Below are 25,052 nucleotides of genomic sequence, written 5' to 3' on the forward strand. Positions count from 1 at the left end.
TATGGAAAGGAAGTGTTTGAAACAGAAAAAATTCAAAAATACCGCGCAAATGTCATAATTATATTTTGCTACCTAGCAGAAGTTACTAAAGTCATATCATCTTTTTTGAAATCAAATGGCAAAGTGTTCATAATCATTACTGAAGAAGAAACATTATCATTCGAATATACTTTACGTTCATATCATCCATTGAATGGTTCTCTTTGGTTTTCTACACACAAGGAGGATATTCCAGGTCTGGAAAGATTCATACAGAGTGCAAGTCCCACAGCACTGCCTGGGAATACGTTTCTGGATGAAATATGGAAAAATAATAATTTCAGTGACAGTTCTGTCCTAACATATTATCAAGAGGAAATTGATATTGATATGAACCTGCTGCACAACATTCACACGGCTGTATATACGGCAGCACATGCTCTGCACAGCCTTTTGCTCAAATCCTATAGGACAGAAAATAGAAATGAACAAACGGTGCAGAACTTTATTCCATGGCAGGTATGAACCCCACTGCCTCTATCCATCCCTTTCCTATAAGCACCCTCCCCTTTCCTTCTTCTCTTACCTCTAGTGTTGGGGAACTATTATACAAATGTTTTGGATTCAGTTGAATGAGTGTAGTTGCATCTGTATCAAGGGACCACAACAATCCTACCCAACTCCTCCACACTAATGCTGAACAACCTGCTTTACAAGTTCATTTTCAATTTCAACATTAATGTATTGTAATTGATTTCCTGTGGGTCAAAAGATTCCATAGACTTTGTTAGTATTTAGTGGAATCATCTTTTCATTGCTTCACATGAATCAAATGTTTGGGTAGCCTTATACCAGCTTCTCACAATATGTTGTTGCAATTTTGCCCATTCCTCCTGACAGAACTGGTGTAAGTCAGTCAGGTTTGTGGGCCTTTGGTCACCCCAGTACTTTCACATTTATGTCTTTGAGCTATTTTTTTTTGGAAGTATGCGTTGGATCAGTGTTGTTGTTTTTGGCTGATTTCTTAAGTTTTTGCTTCAGAATTTCTATGTAACCCACCTTCAATGCTCTCTCTAAGCTGTGCTCACACAGAAAATTTGAGGCCAGCACAACAAGTTGAGGAGCCCACAAAGAATTTAGTGTGAAAGCATAACAATTTGTATTTATTTTAACCTGAGCACACAGTTTTTACCACTGCACAAGTAGGTGAAATTGGAGTTTATTTTATTGTTTATAGTTAAGCTTTATTTGGGCTGTTCACTAGACGGCACCAACCCCAAGGGTTCCCTATAGGAGCCTATATATGGAGGTGTATTAGCAGAGCACATACTCTTTTGGCCTGTTAACATCTACAGAGAGAGCAGATATACCCAGTTAGGCCAAGAGGGCACCAGGTCCTAAACAGAGAGGTAGGAGATTGTGATTAGTTTGCTCTAGGAGTGAGAGTTAGGCAGAACAACAAGCAAGGACAGTCTGAGTCCCAACTAGGAGTGAAAATTTGGGCTACAGGCCCTGGGCAATTGTGCACCTGATGGGAAACTGATAGCATTCAGATAAGGAGAGCCTACAGGAGTTGCAGAGAGGCAACTTGGGTGAATCTTGGAGAGAGGGGGGGGAGTGTTGAGAGTGCTGAAAAGGGAGAGAGAGTATTCTATGTTGAGACAACTGTGTAACAAGATTTTTGTAGCTGTGAAATTGTACTGGTCAGTTGGCTCCAGACCCCTGTACCACCTGTAAGAAGCCTGCAATAAAGTCTGCTATGGTTCAATGCAATAATCACGTCATGACTTTTCATAGTAAAGGGTACCAATGTTACATGCACACAAGTTTAAATTGTGCACACAGAAGAATTTTTTGCACACGTAGCCAAGAAGGAATTAGAGGGAGCATTGCCCTCCTTCCATATGTGCACCAGTCTTTTTTTCAGCAAAGCAGCCGATAGGAGGATCTAAACTTGTGGAGGTCCACAATTTTGTTGCTTGGATATCCTCATGACATCAAGGCAAAGAATCTTTTTAAAGAGACTTGGGGGCACATTTACTAAAATGTATTATTTTCTGGCCTTGAAAGTCGTATGAACTCGATATGGTATAAATTTCATTGCTATATTTATAAAATGTCACAATAATGCTTGAATCATTCGCACAAAAAAAAAAAAAGTTTAAACAGACGTTCATTTCCATGAATCCTCTTTATTTTTTTCCAAACAAGAATTGCTTCAGCAGCCATTTTAAGAGCATTGGAGCTCATTCTTAATAATAATAATAATAATGTGTTTAAGTTTCACTTGAAACTGGGTGAAATAGAAAACAATGATGGGATTACCTTCCAATTTAAATGTGTGACATAGAAAACAATGTGCGGATTAACTTCCCCTTGAAGCTGGGTGAAACTGAAAACAATGAGGGGATTAACTTCTCATTGAAAGTTCAACCACAGGCTGTCACTGACTATTCCTCTACTTTTCTAAGTCTCCATAGGACAGATCAAACCTGTAAAAAATTTTGACAAAAAAAATAACTAAACGTTAATAAATCACGACTTAAGGGAGTAATTTTCAAAAAACTCAAATTTTTCAGGGAACAATAACGAAAAAATCGAGTTCTGGCAAAAACCCATTCATAAATCTTAAGATTATTAAGTAGGAAAAAATCCGACTTTATCTCAAAATTGTCTAGTAAATGTGCCCCTAGGTGTATGTAGACTTTTGGCCTGCATGAAATCAGATATGGTAAATAAAAATTAAAACATATCAGTCTCTAAGCTATTACTCTGAAATGATCTCACATAGAAAGAAAATAGATACAGGTACAGGATCTGTTATCCCAAAAGCTTGGGGCCTGGGGTTTTCTGGATAAGGGAACTTTCTGTAAATTCAGCAAAGTAACATAGTAAGTTGGGTTGAAAAAAGACATACGTCCATCAAGTTCAACCATAATGCCTATATATAACCTGCCTAACTACTAGTTGATCCAGAGGAAGGCAAAAAACCCCATCTGAAGCCTCTCTAATTTGCCGCAGAGGGGAAAAATTTCCTTCCTGACTCCAAGATGGCAATCGGACCAGTCCCTGGATCAACTAGTACTAAGAGCAACTAGTACTAAGACTAAGACTAAGTGAAACAGGACAGATTCTCTCATCACTACTGATAAATCTATGCCTAAATTTGTTATATTCCTTTGCATGGTACTCCCCTCTTTACAGTTGATGGTGCCATTAACCGATTCTTATAAAAAGTCTCGTAGTTCCTTCTGTTACACCGACTTGCTACATCCAACAACTTTGGTGTGACAGTATTTGGGCTTATTTATCAATTGTTGAGTGAACTGGAGAGTTTTTTTTTCTAATTTGAATAAACTCGTATTAAAACAAACACTTTGAATGTTTGTTTATTTATTAATATGGAAAACTCATTTGAATAAAACAATTCAAAAATCTTGAATTGAAAATATGGCTTGACATTGCCTAGGATAATTCCCACTGACTTCTACATAAACTCACAAGCTTTTAGATGCTGAAGTTTTACACTCGGGTTTTTTGGCCATATTTAATATCGGACACTTGAGTTTTTGATCCATAATTCCAATTTTGGGAGTTTTAGCACAATACAACTTGAATTCTGGAAAAAAATTTCAATTCAAGCATTGATCAATCATCCCCTATAAGTGAGCAGTAATCTCTCCCTCTGTTATTGTTTTTCCCTTATAAACTCCAGTTAATCTATCACCTGAAGAAAGTCTCTTTCAAGATCCCAGGAGGCAATACAATATACTTTGATGAGGAAGGAAATGTACCTGGTTATTTTGACATATGGAATGGAGTGATACTCCCTAATGGGACCTTTGTGTATGTTCATGTTGGAACATTTGATTCCTCTGCTCCTCAAGGGAAAAAACTAAAACTTAATGGGAGCAAAATTCAATGGCACCCAGATTTCACCCAGGTAAATCCCTACTACAGGTATCGGATCCGTTATCCAGAATGCTCGGGACCAAGGGTATTCCGGATAAGGGCTCTTTCCATAATTTGGATCTTCATACCTTAATTAAACTCAATAGGATTGTTTTGCATCCAATAAGGATTAATTATATCTTAGTTGGGATCAAGTACAGGTACTGTTTTATTATTACAGAGAAAAGGGAATCATTTAACCATCAAATAAACCCAATAGGGCTGTTCTGTCCCCAATAAGGGGTAATTATATCTTAGTTGGGATCAAGTACAGGTACTGTTTTATTATTACAGAGAAAAAGGGAATCATTTAACCATTAAATAAACCCAATAGTGCTGTTCTGCCCCCAATAAGGGGTAATTATATCTTAGTTGGGATCAAGTACAGGTACTGTTTTATTATTACAGAGAAAAGGGAATCATTTAACCATTAAATAAACCCAATAGGGCTGTTCTGCCCCCAATAAGGGGTAATTATATCTTAGTTGGGATCAAGTACAGGTACTGGTTTATTATTACAGAAAAAAGGGAATCATTTAACCATTAAATAAACCCAATAGGGCTGTTCTGCCCCCAATAAGGGGTAATTATATCTTAGTTGGGATCAATTACAAGGTTCTGTTTTATTTTTACAGAGAAAAAGGAAATCAATTTAAAAAATCTGAATTACTTGATTAAAATGGAGTCTATGAAAGACAGGCTTTCCATAATTCGGAGCCTTCTGGATAATGGGTTTCTGGATAACGGATCCCATACCTGTATTATTTATTTAAAAAGAGCTACTTATGTACACAGCATTGTACAGCAGAACAATAAAATAATAGAACAATCAGGGGTCAATACAATAATTCATACAAATAAATAGTACAGTTACATATAAGATTATGGGGGGGAATGTAATAAAAGTCGGTAACAGGGAAATTATTCGCAATGCAAAAATGTAAGCCTCTGTGCGAACAAATTTGCCTTTACGCGAATTTTATATGGGCTCTGTGAACACGGAAACTGTTTAGCGACCACTTCCGACAGTGGAAGAAAGTTTGCGAATTTTATTGCGCAGTGTATGTAATAAAACGTCTTAATGAAAAAGTTTCAAAACATTACGCCACCTTCAAGCATGCCTTAAAAGTTCCGATGGGCAATTAAAATTCGCAATGCAATAATGGTCTAATGAACAATATTACATTGTGAAAAGCAATTTTTTATTTTATTTGTGCATGGTTTTTTTCCATTTACGACTTTTATTACATTCCCCCATGTTGCTGTTAAAGAGACAAGAGGAAAGAGGTTCCTTCCTCATTGCAGCTTACAGACACAACTACAACTCACAGTATGAAAGAGCAAATAGAAGGTTATTAAGTGATGATTACATTGGCTGTCACTGCATCATAACGGTCAAATGTTTTGCATGTGCCTTAAGAGGTAGTCTAGAGTCAGAGGATAATAGCCTATATCTATTAGTGGTCCTAAAAGCATTACTGCTAGAGGACATCTCTACAGATTTAGGGCTATTTCTATCTCTAATTTCACAAAAATCATCCCGTAGTGAAGTGCAGTCACTTCCTGGTTTTGCTTTGTAAGAGAGAGGCTTGGTGGCTTGCTGCGTCATAACGTTATGATGTCATCAAACACCCGACAACACATGATCATGGCTCACCAATAGGAATATCTATGTGATCTGCAATTACACAGAAGTGGGGTTGAGTTTAGATATTAAGGGCAATGATGCTGAGAAGTTGTGAAACCTCCTGAGGAAGCCTGGCACACCACAAACAGAGAATTTTGGACTTATAAGGATTGGCAATTTCTCTTGGAGAAAATTCATTCTTATGTTCTTAGTAACTTGGCAAAGATTGACTGAAGAAATTCAGCCTGACAAAGAGATGTGAATTTTCAACAAACAAAGAGAATTTTCCCAATGTGGATATAATTTGCCAACATTTTCCAAAATTACTGATGTTGTGACTTATCATTCTTGGCAAAGATTTGCCAAAATTCAAAAGTTGTTGATCAGTAAATATGTCTCTAAACGAGATGCATTCTTCTCCTTGAATTATTTTCTTCTCTCTTGGTTTTAGATCCCAAAATCCTTCTGCAGTGAAAGCTGCTCCCCAGGGTACAGAAGAGCTGTACGTCAGGGGCAAGTTTGTTGCTACGACTGTGTTCTCTGCCCTAAAGGAGAAATCACCAATTTAAGTGGTGAGGATTTTTTTTATGACAAACAATGTAAAAGACAATTTCCAAGAATATCTAGTATAAATAATTCTAAAGCAACTGGACTTGTTAAGTAATCATTGAAGATGTGTCACTACTCATCCGAGCAGCTTCCTCAGTTCAACTGACGGGTATGGGAATGTACTCTTCCACTCATCCAATTGCAATGGCACATTGTAACTCTTCAGAGAGGTGACATCTGAAACCCACAGAGGTGTGAATGCTGTGGGGTTACTGTGATAGATTACCAAAGTATCATGCAACGCAATATAGTCATCCCATATGTAGCAGGAGTGTCGGAGAAACTCAGGAGAATTTTCAACAAGCACCACATCACTGTGTTTATAAAACCTAGCAACACACTGAGACAGAAACTTGTACACCCAAAGGATCCAACACCAAAGGAAAAACAAAGCAATGTTGTATATGCAGTCCAGTGTAGTGAGGAGTGCACAGACCTTTACATTGCTGAGACAAAGCAACTGTTCTCCAAGCGAATGGCTCAGCATAGGAGGGCGAACACTACAGGCCAGGACTCTGCTGTATTTCTACACCTTAAAGACAAGGGACACTCCTTTCAAAATAGCAACGTCCAAATTTTGGACAAAAAAGACCACTGGTTTGAAAGAGGTGTAAAAGAAGCTATTCATGTTAAAGTGGAGAAACCATCCCTAAACAGAGAAAGGGGCCTTCAACACCATCTGTCTTTAACATCTGTACCCCGGCAGTTTCAGAACTCTTCACACATCCATTCATGCAACTCTAACAAGTAACACCTGTTTTGAAGAGTTGCATGATACTTTGGTAATCCTTTCAAAGTAACTCCACAGCATTCACACCTCTGTGCGTTTCAGATGTCACCTTTCTGAAGAGTTACAAAGTGCCATTGTGATTGGATTAGTGGAAGAGTATATATGCTGAGGACTTCCCATACCAGTCAGTTGAAGTGAAGAAGCTGTTCGGATGAGCAGTGAAACATTTTCAATGATTACTTAACAAGTCCAGTTGCTTTCGATTTATTTATACTAGATATACCATGACCTGGATGAATGAAAATCTTCATAGTCATTTCAAAGAATAGTTGTTTAATAGTTGCTATACCAATTGCAGTAACACTACCACATCCATTTTACTGAGTAATTAATATATTTAAAGGGGTTGCTAAACTTTCTTCTTCTTCAACACTACTGATCTACACAATCCATCCTCTGGGAGGCATCGCTGAAAGTTTTTAAGGGGGCTGTTTATCCTGTATGCAGTGCAAGTCCCATGGTAGACTCAGCGTTTCCCTTACTTAATGCTTATTGACAAACCAGAAGAAACCTTCTCATTGGCTATATACATACGGTTTGCATACTTATGATTGTAACTGCACAAGAATGAATAACGGGAATAAGGAGGAAAGTTAGCAGGTCAAAAATACATTGCTGCTCCTGTATGGGAAAAAAAGTGTGTGTAATGTCAGTGATAAAGTTTACTTGTACTTATTAAGGCCAACCATAATAATATGAATAGGTCAACCAATCAGAGGAAACAAGCAAATTAGGCAATAATAAAGCCATCACGCGCAGAAGGTTTTATAGCTCCTACATTGAGGTTCCTGCTCACCTCCTCATAAAAGATCTATTATGCACAAAACCATACCGGCACAAACTTACTGTACTGTGATTTGTAATGTATTCAAGTACCCTATCCCTTATTACCCCTTCCAAAAACTGATGCCAGACTAACAGGCCTATAGTTTTCAGGCTGAGAACGGGATCCCTTTTTAAATAACAGAACCACATTAGCAATTCGCCAGTCTCTCGGCACCATGCCAGACCTCAATGACTATTATGTTTACGTTTCTGTGGTTTTCAAAATAATGCTAGTCTACATTAATTATATATTTATGTCTTTCGAATGTGATGCCCACCTGTCCAGTTCACCACAATTAACCTCAGAATGCATTTAAAATCCTGACATTTGTACAGCCAATATTTTAATATTTACTTTAGAAGTGCTAAACACCTTTTTCAAGTCTTTTGTAATGTGCAAGAAAATAAATCCCATTTATTCCTTAATTCTAGATATGGACAACTGTCTAAAATGCAATGAAGATCAATGGACTGATGAGAGAAGAGACAAATGTATTCAAAGAGAGACAGAATATCTTTCATTCCATGATTATCTTGGAAGTATTTTGATGGGCATTTCTCTATGTTTGTGTGCAACAGCCACATTGATATATTTAATATTTTATAGACATCGGAAAACTTGCATTGTGAGGGCCAATAATTTAGTCCTCAGCTATATCCTCCTCTTCTCATTGACAGTGTCCTTCCTTTCTTCCTTGCTGTTCATTGGACGTCCAAGAAATGTCACCTGTTTGGTTCGTCAAGTCACCTTTGGAGTTATCTTTGCAACAGCACTTTCAACAATTATAGGAAAAACCATCACAGTTATTATTGCTTTCAGTGCCACCAAACCCGGCAGCAAACTTGCAAAGTGGATGAAAACTCAAATTACCTACAGAATTGTGCTGCTTCTTACTAATGGACAAGTTGTAATATGTTTATTTTGGTTGATCTGTTCTCCTCCCTTTCCAGACACTGACACCAAATCTAAGACTGGACAGATTATTCTGCTGTGTAATGAAGGCTCAGTTGTTGCTTTCTATATAATGATTGGATACATTGGCATCTTGGCCATTGTTAGCTTCTTATTGGCATACTATGCTCGCCGGTTACCTGACAGCTTTAATGAGTCTCAGCTCATAACTTTCAGCATGTTGGTGTTCTGCTCTGTCTGGGTCTCCTTCATCCCAGCCTATATAAACACCAAAGGCAGATCTGTGGTGGCTGTGGAAGTATTTGCTATTCTGACTTCCAATGCAGGGCTCCTGGGTTTCATATTTTTCCCCAAGTGTTACATTATTCTTATTAGGCCTCAGCTCAATAACAAAGAAAATTTAATGAGGAAAACAAAAATCTAAACAATTGTAAGTTATGGCCCTTGAGGAATCATGTACTAACTAAGAATATACAGTACACTGTACAATATATAATCAATTTGTATACAGGTATGGGACCTGTTATCCAGAATGCTCGGTTTTCAAGATAAGGGATCTTTCTGTAATTTAGACCTCCATGACTTAAGTCTGCTAAAAATCATTTAAATATTGAATAAACCCAATGGGCTTGTTTTGTCTACAATAAGGATTAATTATATCTTAGTTGGGATCAAGTACAAGTTACTGTTTTATTATTACAGAGAAAAAGGAAATCATTTTTGAAAATTAGAATTATTTGCTTATAATGGAGTCTATGGGAGATGGTCTTTCTGTAATTCGGAACTTTCTGGCTAACAGGTTTTCGGATAAGCGATCCCATACCTGTACTGTAAAAAGACTGGATAAAGCAAACACTTTCCAGACATACATTACTTGTAGATTGTAAGCTCTTTTGGGCAGGGCTCTCTTCACCTCTTGTATCGGTTATTTATTGCTTTATATGTTACTCTGTATGTCCAATGTATGAAACCCACTTATTGTACAGCGCTGCGGAATATGTTGGCGCTTTATAAATAAATGTTAATAATAATAATACATTAGGTTGCTGAAGGAGAAATTAGCGTGCTAACACTGACGGTTCCCTGAATGTTCTTAAGAGTGATGGGTGAGGAGAGGACAGCAGTAAGTGATGTAAATTTGTAACTTGAAATAGGAAAACTAAAAACATTTTGCTGTGTTGAAAAGACACTATCCCATTGTCATAACAAAAATGTATCAAATTAAAGCCAGAAGGGTTCATGTGATGTAAAGTAAGGTAAAACTCTCCAACAACAGTATAGTGTTTGAATGCCAAGGGTTGTGATAGTTTCATATGAAACTAATTATCCATAGCTACCTAGGCAAGGGCATTTTGACTATTGTGTGGTTCACCAGTAAAAAGTGGCTTTAAAACACCTCTCTTACTTTTTGAAAGTGACTACGTTTTTCATGTAAAAATAAAGATTATTAAAAAAAAATAGTTCTGCGTTTATATTGATCATGCTTTTAAAGTTTAGCCCTTCAAGTGCCAGCTGAATTTTGACGTATTTCCACTTCTGGAATAAGATTTAGAGCAGTGGTCCCCAACCAGTGGCTCGTGAGCAACATGTTGCTCTCCAACCCCTTGGATGTTGCTCCCAGTGGTCTTCCAACAGGTGCTTATCTTTTATTTATTGGCTTGGAGGCAAGTTTTGGTTGCAAAAAAAACCAGATGTACTGCCAAACAGAAACTCCTATAAGCTTCCAGTCCATATAGAGGCTACCTAATAGCCAATAAGAGTCCTTATTTGGCACCCCCAGGAACATGTATTATGTTTGTGTTGCTCCCCAAGTCTTTTTACATTTAAATGTGGCTCACAGGTAAAAAAAAGGTTGGGGAACCCTGATTTAGAGAAATACAGTAAAAATATTTCATTTTATGAAAGAAAATCCAACTGATTTAAACCAGAAATCTTCATAGTTTAGATTCCAAAGCCACCAAACAGTTTGATGCCCATTGCGCACATGATCACCAATGTATTTGGCATGTAGCATGTAAAGACCCCAAAGTGCATACCAATTCCTCTGGAGGTCACCAGCCTACTGAAAAATCTACTTGTTTACTGTATTTTTTTGTGGGGTAAGGCCACAAAAACATTTTCACAGAGAATATCATATACGGTATTTTTGTAACATTTGGACAAATCCACAATGGGTAACCATGTCCTTCTATTCCAAACTACAGTGTCACAAAGCTTTTGTAGTAGTTTTGATAAAATATTTTAAAACCACCTCACAGCTTCAACTTTGTAGCTTATCTCCCACAGATCATAAGGTTCCAAGATAAAACATTCTAAATATGAATGCCAGGGGTCCAAACAGTTTCATGGCCATTGTGCATAGGATCACCAATGTATCTGGCATGTAGGGACCCCAAAATTAAATGAGTCTATATAAACTATCCTTGGGGTCATTATAGTTACTGGAAAATCAATACATTTACTGCATTTTTTATGGGTTCAAGCCGAAAAAGAAGATTAACCCAGAAAGACATATTTTTGCACAGGAGAACACATTCTCCTGAATCCAAAATGGGTAAATATGTCTTTCTTCTCCAAACTACCAAGCCTCAAAGCTTTCATGATAACAGTTTTGCTCAAATTACCTTAAAGCTTCCACTTTGTAGCATTTTATCTCCCACGTTAGGTTTTAAAAAAAAAAAAAAAAACTAAATACAGGTATGGGATCCGTTATCCAGAAACCCATTATCCAGAAAGCTTTCAAAAGGCAGAAACCAGCAGAACAAATGCTTAGGAATACCACATCATGCAATAGGTAATGACTTGAATTTTTAATACAAAAATTAGTGTACACTGAACAAAGAGCAACATATGCATTTACAAGGGGTGTTTATTGTCGTGTCTGTGTATGTGTTTCTTGGTCTAAGTGCCATGAGTAATTATACAGTCTGCGTCTGCGTACCTGTGTCTGTTGTACTAGCTTTCTCTGTGATTAGAGGCTGCTGCCTCTGTTATGAACCGAATGCCAGCAAATAAGTGAACTAGTGCTTCTGGAAATCTATGTGTGGGGGTTCAGTTTTGTGTTCTGTACCATACTATATTGTTCATTAGCACATCTGCATTCAAAAGTAAAATTGAAACAGTGAGGAGAACTGATGACAGGCAACATAAAGCTCAGTATAGTAAACATTTCAAGACTATGGAAACTAACCAAAAATGGAGCAGAGCTAATGCCAGCATGGATGATATTGGCTGATGTGCGTACCAAGAAGGAGAGGTTAAATTATTGAAGTGCTAAAGTGGCATTGTAAAAGGATGACAGCAGGAGTCAGTAAATGTGACATGAGGGAAGACTGCAGAGGGACTGGGTGGTAGGGGTGGATTATCCACATGAACCTACCTCTATGCTCAAAAAAGCTTTTGGATGTGCCTGCACTTGGAGCCATTGGCTTAGGTGTGGGTGCAAGTGGAATTCGACATGTAAGTGCTTGAATAAGTTTCGTATAGGATTCCGCTTAGTGTGCCCAGGCCAATGCAATGGATCCGGGTGCAAGCTCCGGCAAAAGTTTTTTTGAGCATAGGGATGGTATCTTAACCTGCATTTATCCACAGCCTGTGAATCAGCACCGTGAGCCATACTTTTGAAAGTGAATAGTGCAGGGCAGAGGAAGGGAAAAATATGCTTGGCAGCAGAGGAAAGAAGGCCCAGGAAGGATAGCACAGGGCAGAAAAAAGGAGGCAGGAAGAAATATGTGACAGACCAGATTGAGCAGGGAATATTCATTTTAATGGGGAGGACAGAGCTATAATGAGGGTAAAACATCCCGACCACTCAATCATCTTATGAATTGCAGATCAAGACCTTAACACAGTAGGGGAAACAGACTTATATTTCTCCTTTATCTGATAGCCATTACTATTTGTAGAGCCCAGTCTCCTGCGCTAACTAAATAGTGCCCCCCTGGCTCCCTTCACTGGCACAACTCTAAAGCCAAATTTCCTTGCCCACAAATGCCTTTCTCCTTATGCCCTGGCTGCTATTCCCACTATTCAAAATACACCCTGGCTTATCAGGTACACAAAGGCCCACAAGCCCAATAAAGCAACCCCATATGCCAGAATACACAGAGTGATAGGCCTGCTTTCTCCACATAGCAAACGTATCTGCCCAATGCTGCTTTTCCCTACAATACCTTGATTCCCCTCTTTGCTTTCTTTCTCATAACTCCAAAACTCCCTGCACACTGCTTTGCTCTTCACATCCACAAATAACTTCCTATTGCTACCTAACTCTGCCAGAAAGCTGCTCCTTGCATTCTAGTATATTTGATTCATGTTGTATGTGCCTGCAGCCAACATGTCAGTTTTTCTAGACTGTATAATATGTGGCATTGAATGTTTTTTTTAGTCAGTTGCACCAAGAAGATCAAATTGCATGTTGATTATAAGTAACTGTTAAAAAATGGTTATATTGTTATGTCTTTATATTTGATATATCTATAACAGGTGGTGTTCTTTTCTGTTGAATACGTTTCTAGCTAAACCTGACTATTTAATATTTTTAACATAAAAAAAGTTCAAATGGTTGTTAAATATAATGAATGTTTATTTAAAGGTAAAAACGAAGTAAGCTTTCTCAGAAAGGTCTATGTAAGTACAGCCATAAGCACTCGCAGAAAAGATGCACTGAGTCCTCTATTAAAAGAAACACAGGGTTTCTCGTCTCCTTTTGTGTAAACATGTTCTTCCATATCAGACTTCCTCTCCACAGAAATTCTTTGTTTCTGGGGCCCGAGTCTGCTATGCTCTCTCCCTTCTCTTGCTCCCCCTCCCATAAGAATTCACAGAATTTTTGCCCTTGGAAAATATCAGGTTGTGTCTTCTGTCACCTACTCCGCCACAGTTTGGAAGACGGTGTTTTACTAGAACTTGTTCTCTTTGAACATTATTATTGTGAGCAAGAATTGCCATTTTTGTTCTTGCAGCAGTAGATGCTCGTAGCCCAGTATTATGTGAAGACAGCGGTTCCTCAGGTTCAGAAGCTTTAATAATGAGCTCAGAGGCTCATAAATCATCAAGTTGGGAGGCACAGGGACCAGTAGTGCATGTGGGCAGCAGTTCTTCAGGCTCAGAGCTGTCAGACATTTCCAAGGGTTGCTATGCTCAAAGCTGTGAGGCTCAAGAAGAAGAGCAGGGAGAATGCTCTTATAGTGTTTCTGGCAGCATCAGAGAAGCACGTAGAACATCTAGGCTAGACCTTGGAACAACTGTAACAGGGCCGTCACAACCTTATTTAGATGTTTAGATGTTTGGAAAACAGAATAGGTCATTTACTTCAGAATATTTTAAGAATTGTACATTCTTGGAGTACAGCAAGCAGTTAGACGCTATTTTTTGTTTCACTTGCCGACAATTTGAAAGTAGCATCAAAGATTCTGCATTCACTGAAAAGGGAGTTAGGGACTGGAAAAATTTAAAAAGCAGAGTGCAGAAACATGCAGAGTCTGGTATCCACAAACAAAGCGCTGAAAGGCGGCTTTTATATAAACCGACACAAGAAAGAGGTTCTATTAGTATTATCAGAGTCACATAAAACAAGCGTAAAGGAAAACAGAGAATATGGTGGTAAGATTATTGTTTTGCTCCTTTATTTGGCTAAGCAAGGAATTGCTTTGAGGAGACATAATGAAAGGGAAGTGTCCACAAACAGAGGACATTTTTTAGAACTCTGCACTATTTTTGCCAGATATGATGAGGCCTTTGCAGCAAAACTGAGGAGTTCATTTAATCTGACAAGCCACTCAGTCCAAAATGAAAAATGACAATGTGAAATGTGCCATTGTAAAAGAGTTCAAGAAAATGGCTTCTTTACTCTACTTGTTGATGCAGCTAGTAACAAGAGGACTTAACAATCTGTGTAAGATACACTGAAAATTTAGAAATAATAGAGAGATTTTTAGGGTTTGTGGACTGTTCTAAACGTGGTAATGCTGAGGGCATCTATCAAGAAATTAAGAATTTCTTACAGTCACCAGGGATTGCATCACTGCCTATTGTTGCACAAAGCTACAATGGAGCTGCTGTCATGGCAGGTTATGTCAATGGAGTACAGGAGAAAATGCTTGATGACCATCCCACAGCAATATATGTGCCCTGTATGGCACATAATTTAAACATGGTCCTTGTGGAGGCCTGCAAAGTAAACAGGACTGCTGCAGGATTCTTTTTTACACTAGAGGATCTATACAAAAAAATTTTTCCCAGCCTGGCACACACCATGTTTATTTAGAGGCTCAATAAAAGCTTGGCATGAAATTAGAATTAACAAGTCTAAGTGACACACGCTGGGCATGCAGATGGAAAAACATTTCTGCAGTAAAAGGTTCTATGAAAGCCCTTCTTGCCACTTTAAATCACTTATCAAGACCACCATACCGAAGATTTATTGAAGCATCAGGCCTTCTGAAGGCTATCCAGAATATGGATTTTTGTGTGTCTGCTTGTTTTTCATGAGATCCTTAGTGTAATTCATATTGCACATAAAGCCCTGCAGTCCCCAGACACAAAAATCGCTCAAGCCTCCAGTGTGATAGAGAAAACGACAAAAATTTTAGAAAGCATGTGGACTAGTGCCAAGTGGAATGAGATGCGGATGCCGATCCAGGAATTCTGTAAGATGCATGATATCCATGCCAGCTCAGGAGAGGAACGTGTTCAAAAGCGACCAGTTAAAAAACCAGCTGCCCTTGCCTGTTCATTGGTCACAAGTACACTTGGGCAACAGGAACACGAGCAAGGCACGCATGAACGCCCCAAAGAAAAATGGCGCAGTCAGCTGTATTTTCATATTGTTTTAGATACAATGCTTGGTGAATGTCATCGTAGGTTCTCTGCACAAACAATGGAAATCACTAAAAGTCTACACTTTTAGTGATTTCCATTGTTTGTGCTGTGCTAAAATGTACACCAGTAGCTTAAATGACTACTGAACAAATATTCTAATGTTCTGAATATCAATCCAAATCTGGCGCTTACAGAGATGGCCTTAATTAAGATTGATATACCAGAAATTACACTTAAAAAACAAAGTTTTATCCGAATTTTACAAAACTCTTTAAGCTGGCCCTAAAATTACCTACTGGAACAGCTACATGTGAAAGATCCTTCTCTGCAATGAAGCACGTAAGAAACTGGATGCAAACAACAATGTGTCAGGAGAGACTCTCTTCTTTGTCTTTACTACACATTGAAAGCGACTTAACCAGGCAACTCAACATTCAGCAGATCATAGACACCTAAGATTCAAAGTCCAAAGGGCAAATTGTACTTCATTAAACTCAAACTTTATTGAAAATCTGGAAATATGGCAAAAAGAAACTCGGTTTAAAAGGGAATTTCACTATACAACAACCTTTACAATAATGTAGACCAGTGGCATTCTAAGACAATTTGCACCTAGTTAGAAGGACAAACAAACTACATTAAGCTGCTTTGAGAATTGTTTTGTTACATGCCGTTGGAGAGAAGTTAGTTTGAAATTACTTTAAGCATTTCCTATTTATTTTTAGTATTTATTTTAGTGTCTTACACCAGATCCTCAGTTATATAAAAGTACTGAAGTAACAATTACTCATCATATGGTGACAGTTTGTTCATTATTATTTTTCAGGTCCTTGTGTGCTTAGTATTACAAACCACACAACACAAGTTTTGAAAAAGCAGCTATACATTGTCTGCTGAAATCTCTGCAACTCTTACAGAGTGTATATCAGTTACAGGCTTCAGGCTAGCATTTTAGACAGGAATGCTGGCTGGTATATTTAGTGTTATATTTCGTGTGCTGTGAGTTTTTTACAACCAGTTGATGGGGTAAGGCCTTGTTGCTCTGAATATGTATTTGTATTACTTGGTGTCTAACCATCCAAAAACCTCCCTCCATCAAGATATCTTTAAAGGAATAGTGTCAATGGAAAACATGTTTTTTTAAAAACCCATCAGTTAATAGAGCTTCTACAGCAGAATCCTGCATTGAAATCCGTTTTTCAAAAACACAGATTTTCTATATTTAATTTTGAAATTTCAAATGGGGCTAGCCATATTCTTCATTTCCCAGGGTGCCACATCCATGTGACCTGTGCTCTGATAAACTTCAGTCACACTTTACTGCTGAGCTGCAAGTTATGATATCCCCCCCACCCCCCTTACCAGCAGCCGATCAGCAGAACAATGGGAAGGGAGCAAGATAGCAGCTCCCAGTAGGTATCAGAAAAGCACTCCAGTTACATGGGAGTAGGAGAAACAATAGGTTAGCTGAAAGCAGTTCTAATGTGTAGCGCTGGCTCCTTCTGAAAGCTCAGACTCAGGCACAATGCACTGAGATGGCGCCTACACACCAATATTACAGCTAAAACAAAAAACATTTGTTGGTTCAAGAATACAATTTTAAATGGTAGAGTGAATTATTTGCTATGTAAAGAGTGTAATTTAGAGATAAGAAGTACCCCATAAAAATCATGACAGTGTCCCTTTAAGGAAAGCAGACATCTGCCTACCCTAAGTTAGCATAGAATCACTAGTTTGGAGACTAAAAGGATATTTATTTCAATTAAGACTTTTTGACTTTTCCTCACAATCACTTTTTGGGGGGATTTTTATGTCTTAAATTTTAAAATACATTCATCATGATCAAGTTTTGTGGTAACAACAAAATGCAATCACAATAGAAAAACAGCGAATTCTGACACACTTTCCATTGACTTTCATGACATCTAGAGTTTTAGGTGGCAAAATTTACATGATTTCATTTTCAGGGATCAGGACTTGATATATCCATATACTCCATTATTTTGTAATGCTTTTTCATAGAGACTTTCCAAGGAAGAGTTTTGACTTTTCTGAATTATACCTAAACCCCAATCTTAAATGTAATGAGCCAAAGTTTAAATTTACATGTGTATATTCAGAGGTTCTGGCTACCTTTCAGGCCTACTTAATTAATCAGAACAATCAACAACAGCTGTATAACAATTTTTTTTTTTATTTCAAATCTACTATCTATCCATATGCTCATCTTGAGTCTTTTAGTTTATACACCAGAATTTCAACCCTACCTATTCTTTAATTATAGATATGAACAACTGTATAAAATGCAATGAAAATGAATGGACTGATGAGAGATGAGACAAATGTATTGAAAGAGAGACAGAATACCTTTCATTCCATAACTATATTGGCAGAACTTTGATGGGCATTTGTCTTCTTTGTCTGTGATAACCACAGCGTTATGCTTAATTTTTTATAGACATCAGACAACTTGCATCATAAGAGCCAATAATTTGTTCCTCAGCTACATCCTCCTCTTTTCACTAACAATGTCTTTTCTTTCTTCCTTGCTGTTCATTGGACAACCAAAAAAAGGTCACCTGTTTGGTCCGACAAGTGACTTTTGGAGTTATCTTTGCAACAGCACTTTCAACAATTATAGGAAAAACTATGACTGTTGTTATTGCTTTCAGTGCCACCAAACAAGGCAGCAAACTTCCGAAATGGATGAAAACTCAGATTATCTACAGCATTGCTTCTTTCTTTTGGGCAAGTTGTAATATGTTCAGTTTGGTTGGTCTTTTCTCCCCCTTATCCCAACACTGACACAAAATCTAAGACTGGAAAGATGATTCTGCTGTGCAATGAAGGCTCAGTTGTTGCTTTCTATATAATGATTGGATACATTGGCATCTTGGCCATTGTTAGCTTCTTATTGGCTTACTATGCTCGCCGGTTACCTGACAGCTTTAATGAGTCTCAGCTCATAACTTTCAGCATGTTGGTGTTCTGCTCTGTCTGGGTCTCCTTCATCCCAGCCTATATTCTATTCTACTGAATGGTAGTGTGTTGGGGGTATCCTTAATGGAGAAGGATCTAGGGGTTTTTGTTGATAACAAGTTGTCTAATGCCAGGCAGTGTCATTATGTGGCTACTAAAGCAAATAAAGTGCTGTCTTGTATAAAAAAGGGCATTGACTCAAGGGATGAGAACATAATTTTGCCCCTTTATAGGTCCCTGGTAAGGCCTCACCTTGAGTATGCAGTGCAGTTTTGGGCTCCATTCCTTAAGAAGGATATTAATGAGCTGGAGAAAGTGCAGAGACGTGCAACTAAACTGGTTAAGGGGATGGAAGATTTAAACTATGAGGTGAGACTGTCGAGGTTGGGGTTGTTTTCTCTGGAAAAGAGGCGCTTGCGAGGGGACATGGTTACTCTGTACAAGTACATTAGAGGGGATTATAGGCAGTTGGGGGATGTTCTTTTTTCCCATAAAAACAATCAGCGCACCAGAGGTCACCCCTTTAGATTAGAGGAAAGGAGCTTCCATTTGAAGCAGCGTAGGTGGTTTTTCACGGTGAGGGCAGTGAGGTTATGGAATGCCCTTCCTAGTGATGTTGTAATGGCAGATTCTGTTAATGCCTTAAGAGGGGCCTGGATGAGTTCTTGATCAATCAGAATATCCAAGGCTATTGTGATACTAATATCTACAGTTAGTACTAGTGGTTGTATATATAGTGTATGTATGTGAGTGTATAGATTGGTAGGTGTGGGTTAAGTGTGCTGGGTTTACTTGGATGGGTTGAACTTGATGGACACTGGTCTTTTTTCAACCCTATGTAACTATGTAACTATATAAACACCAAAGGCAGATCTGTGGTGGCTGTGGAAGTATTTGCTATTCTGACTTCCAATGCAGGGCTCCTGGGTTTCATATTTATCCCCAAGTGCTACATTATTCTTCTTAGGCCTGAGCTTAACAACAAAGAACATTTTTTCATGAAGAAAACATAAATTCTAAAAAGTTCTAACTTATAGCATTTGGTGAATTGTATACTCAGTTAGGAAATATTGTAATTAAATATTTTGTATGTAGAATATAAGAGACAATAATAAAATGCATTTTTTGATGGATGGAAAAAAAAAACACCCCACAGATATATAGGGGTTGATTCACTAAAGTGCGATAAAACGTGCGCTATTTATAGCGTCTAAAATTTCGCGACTTTTCGCACGATTCACTATAAGCATACTTGCGCTATTTTACGCGCGATATTGCATGTGTTATTTAACTCGCGAAGACTATTTTCGTGCGGTATTTGCCGGTACATGCGCTAAATAACGCTCGAGTATAGTCACCGCATATAAATAGTGCATATAAATAGTGCATATAAATAGTAGCATATAAATGGTAGCATATAAATAGTAGATGCTTATAAATAGTAACCGCTAGTGATGAGCAAATGTGTTCAGGTTATCTTTGGTGAAAAATTTGCAAATCTTAGCATTTTACTGCCAATAGATTTGCCACATTAGTGCCACCTAGAACGCTATATTTACTCTGCAGAAACCACTACCATACCTGAGTAAAGAGCCCTAGAATTCCTCCTGCTTCAGATTTAGCCATTGGTAGCTTAGATCACACATTCATAAGGAAGGGAGGAGGGAGTTCTAAGCATTCTTGTGGGAGGGGGGAGTAAGAGAGAGAAGAGAGCTGTGCAAACTCTGCCCCCCCCCCCCCCCCGGGAATGAGAGAGGAAGTCAGATACCCTAAGAACATGTTTACAAAAAAGGAGACAATAAATCTTATGTTTCTTTTGATAGAGTACTGCTTATGGCTGTTTCTGATATAGCTTACTTAGTTTTTACCTTTCCTTCTCCTTAAATTTATTTATCTTCTGGTATTTATTTAGCACCAACACATTTACATGGCACTTTATTACACATTATTCACACCAATCCCAGCCCAGGCTGAGCTTACAATCTACGGAACCTATCACTTTCACAACCATGATTAATTTAATCAGGAGCCATGATATTTAGCCAGGACTTATATTTTCATTCCAATCTGTTCCGGAAAAGCAGATCTGTTAGTCAATGAGTCACTCTCAGAACAGCCAATATTTATTACAGTAAAAGGCTTTCTTAATATTCCTAACACCCCCAAATATGATACTTTTTATTAATTTCTACCAGGAGCAGTGACATAAATGGTCAAGGCAATGGATTACTGCAGTATTGGATACAAAAGAGCTGAATAATGCTATCAATAGTACATGTAGCAGTAGAAAAGATGTCAAGAGAACAGAAGGGTTAATGCCCTGGGTGCAATCCAACATAGGTGGATATGATCGTTCCACTATCATGATATGTATGATAGGAACTCTGGTACCTTACTGAACATCAGTTAAGTTTGTGTGAAGGGTGGAATACCCATTTTCCAATCCTACAGCGAGGGCCCATCGGAGAGAGATTGCTGTGTAACACATGTTCTACTGGAAGGTGTAACTCACAAAGCCTGAGGTAAAGATTGTGTCCTAAGCAGCAAGAACTACCTTATGTTCTTAACCAGCCACACATGTATATAAGAAATTTGCTTATAAAATGACAATCTTTTACTGTGCAAAAAAAAACAAAAATCCTTTTTTCCTTTTTCTATACATATTACTACAGCATTATGAATACAATTTATATGATTTACACAGAAAAAATAAATCACCTGCTGAAATATCCTGAATTAAATCAGGTCCATGCCTCGTACAGTCAGACCACATGTGTTGAAGCTGCCCAAAGGCACTGAGCTCCAAGTAGAACTCACGGTTCATTTTTCAAATTAGGCACGATAATGATGTCCTTCTTCACTTCATGGATCCCTACTGTGTGTATCATTTGGCCATGTAGCATGCCTCTTCATGAGAAATGTCCATCAACTTTAGGTGACACAAAAGAAAATCATGTGGGGGGCGCTTATGTAAATAAATTATGCATCAGAATATTATTTGTCACCAAAGTTTAATTAGGGGCAACTTCTACTGCAAATTTAAAATCAGATTTGGTTAAATTTCCTGTCAACATATTATGTCACAAAAATAATTATATAAGTACAGATCTTATTAGGGATAATCTGAGCATATATAGCCAGCTTTAAAACTCATACAATTGCCGACGCCTGGATTTTAGGGGAATATATACATATATAGGTGCATAAAACTTACAAAGAAACATAGAATACATGCATCTTTTTCCTATTTACAAAATCTGCATTTTGACAATACACCAGAAAATTTGCCATGTCTTTAGTTCACATCATTACATTAGTGCACTAAACGAAGCTAAGTATGAAATTTATATTACGCCAAACAAATCCCACCTTAGATGTGGCAGAGCTTAGGACTTCTACAGCAGATACATTGTATGTATTCCCATAAAGCTAGCATTATGCTATACAGGGTCAGACTGGGCCAGCCGGACACCAAGAAAAAAGCTTGTGGGCTTCGCTGTCCCAGGCCCTCTAATCTAGGACACTGCAGAAACTCCCCTGTCTAAATCCACCACATTGCCTGATTGTAGCCGCATGTTAAGGAGAAAGAAGGCGGTAAGACACACACTTCATGCTGTGGACTGGGGAGGTCCCTTGGGGTCTCAGACTCTCAAATCCGGCGCTGATGCTATACTCCCCAAAACTTGTTTCATTTAAGTAGATGCCAATAGGTGGGACCATGTAAGACAATGTCAGAGCACAGACATCTGCCTGAAGGTCTGTCCTAAGAACTTTTTGTCACACTTATAATGAGGCTCTTTAAAGACTCATTTATGATCACAATGCAGTGTGCAAAATGCAGTTTTGGGACACGATTTGCCATGATTTTTTTTCTCCCTCAAAGTGCAGTGTTTTTCCCACAGAATTTAACGGGCACATTTATCTGTTTTCGAGTTTCTGAGTTTGAGTTTGTTTTTCTAAATCGAATAAACTTGCATATCAAATGGCTCGTTTGAATAAAAAAATGCGAATATCTCAAATTTTTTGAGTTTACAAACTTTAAAAACTTAATTTTTAGATTTTCATTTTTACATTCGAGTTTTTGGGTTTTCTTTTTTTTTTTTCTTAAAAAAAATACCAGACATTCAAGATTTTAAACCATAATTCGAATTCAAGCTTTTTTAGCAAGAAAAAAACTGTAGTAAGTCACACACCCTTAAATGCATTAAATTCTTGTTAATTTCACTGTGCACTGCCAAAAATCAGGTGCAAGTTGCTTCTTTAAAGGAGCAGTTCAGTGTAAAAATGAAACTGGGTAAAATTGATAAACTGCGCAAAATAAGTTGAGGGTGGGAGTAATTCCACAGCCCATAGCATCAGTAGGTGAACTTGTGCACTATTAAATCGGCGCAGACTAGGCGGGTGAAGACCTTATGGATTAGAAAAAGATTATTTCAAGTACTGGTATCAGCACTATTTAATCGGCACAGACTAGGCGGGTGAAGACCTTATGGATTAGAAAAAGATTATTGCAAGTACTGGTATCGGACCCCTTATCAACAAACCTCCGAATAACGCAATGGTTATCTCACATAGACTCCATTGTAATAAAATAATTCACATTTTTAAAAATAATTTCCTTTTTCTCTGTAATTATAATACAGTACCTTGTACTTGATCCCAACTAAGATATAATTACCCCTTATTGGGGGCAGAACAGCCCTATTGGGTTTATTTAATGGTTAAATGATTCCCTTTTCTCTGTAATAATAAAACAGTACCTGTACTTGATCACAACTAAGATATAATTACCCCTTATTGGGGGCAGAACAGCCCTATTGGGTTTATTTCATGGTTAAATGATTCCCTTTTCTCTGTAATAATAAAACAGTACCTGTACTTGATCCCAACTAAGATATAATTACCCCTTATTGGGGGCAGAACAGCCCTATTGGGTTTATTTAATGGTTAAATGATTCCCTTTTCTCTGTAATAATAAAACAGTACCTGTACTTGATCCCAACTAAGATATAATTACCCCTTATTGGGGGCAGAACAGCCCTATTGGGTTTATTTAATGGTTAAATGATTCCCTTTTCTCTGTAATAATAAAACAGTACCTGTACTTGATCCCAACTAAGATATAATTACCCCTTATTGGGGGCAGAACAGCCCTATTGGGTTTATTTAATGGTTAAATCAGTGCTGTCCAACTTCTGTTGTACCGAGGGCCGGAATTTTTCCGACCTATGTGGTGGAGGGCCGATAATGGAAGCCAGTTTTGACCACTCCCCTTTTTGAAACCGCACCCACTTGAAACCACACCCATGTTATCACATGACCATACCCATATTAATGGTTGTAGTACAGCAAAAACCTGCCATACTCTGCCTGCCCTACCCTGCCTGTGTGCCATACTCTGCCTGCCCTACCCTGCCTTTGTGTGTGCCATACTCTGCCTTCCCTACCCTGCCTGTGTGTGCCATACTCTGCCTTCCCTACCCTGCCCGTGTGTGCCATACTCTGCCTTCCCTACCCTGCCTGTGTGTGCCATACTTTCACTGTGTGTGCCATTCTTGGCTGGTTTGTGCCAAACTTGGCCTGTGTGTGCCATACTCTGCCTTCCCTACCCTGCCTGTGTGTGCCATACTCTGCTTGCCCTATGCTGCCTGTGTGTATGGCACACACAGGCAGCCTACAGTGACACAATGCTGGCACTGCTCCTACAGTCTGCACAATAACTATATATTAAAAAACTTTTTAATTGCAGTACCACCTCAGTATATGTTCTTTTTGTAGTATGCAGGGATTATTTGTGGGTTTCTACTGCTCCTGAGGTGTGAACAGGGGAACAATGGGGGTGATTACAGCCTGAGCCTGAGGTGTGAACACTGCAGGGGGTGAACAATGCAGAGATTAAAAGGTGTGAACAACACAGGGGATTACATGTTTAAACAATACAGCCTGATTACAGCCTGAATCTGAGGTGAGAACCATGCAGGGGGGGCAGTTAATCACAGTACTGATACCATTTAAAGCTTACACAAGAGTAAGCCATCAAAGCAGCCAGACAGGTGGGGGGCCACACAGAGGGGGGTCGCGGGCCGCCAGTTGGACAGCACTGGTTAAATGATTCCCTTTTCTCTGTAATAATTAAACAGTACCTGTACTTGATCCCAACTAAGATATAAATAATCCTTATTGGAGCAAAATCAATCCTATTGGGTTTAATTACTGTTTAAACAATTTTTAGTAGGCTTAAGGTAGGAGATCCGAATTGGAAAGACCCCTTATCCGGAACCCCCAGGTCCCGAGCTTTCTGGATAACGGGTCCCATACCTGTATTAGTAATCTGCCCTAAAGGTTACAGTGTAAATAACCATTGCCAGCACAGTTTACATTTGTTATGACTTAACATAACTGATTTACAGATAATTAATAAGCACCACGCCTAGGGCTGAGGGAATAAAGATTAGGAAAAGGTGCCATAAAACAGAAGAGGCAACTTGTCTATCACCCTTAAAAATGGGTGTATTTTTGTTAAATGGACGTGGTAATTAGGAACATAAGCAAATGTC

The 25,052-nt window shown here is 38.3% G+C and overlaps 1 protein-coding gene across 1 annotated transcript; it reads left to right on the forward strand.

The window, feature by feature from the left end:
- Nucleotides 1-5,906: 5,906 nt before the first annotated feature.
- On the forward strand, nt 5,907-9,262 carry LOC100489421 (vomeronasal type-2 receptor 26). Its single transcript, XM_031890938.1, has 2 exons — nt 5,907-6,129; nt 8,214-9,262. The coding sequence occupies exon 2, from the start codon at nt 8,216-8,218 to the stop codon at nt 9,116-9,118; it is 903 nt and encodes a 300-aa protein (XP_031746798.1). The 5' UTR covers nt 5,907-6,129; nt 8,214-8,215; the 3' UTR covers nt 9,119-9,262.
- The last annotated feature ends 15,790 nt before the right edge of the window (nt 9,263-25,052 follow it).

The sequence above is a fragment of the Xenopus tropicalis genome, chromosome 8 (genome assembly GCF_000004195.4).
Source record: "Xenopus tropicalis strain Nigerian chromosome 8, UCB_Xtro_10.0, whole genome shotgun sequence".
NCBI classification, from domain to species: domain Eukaryota; kingdom Metazoa; phylum Chordata; class Amphibia; order Anura; family Pipidae; genus Xenopus; species Xenopus tropicalis.

Bases quoted from the DNA above. Each gene is read 5' to 3' on its own strand.
- LOC100489421 (XM_031890938.1), top strand. From the start codon at position 8,216: ATGGACAACTGTCTAAAATGCAATGAAGATCAATGGACTGATGAGAGA.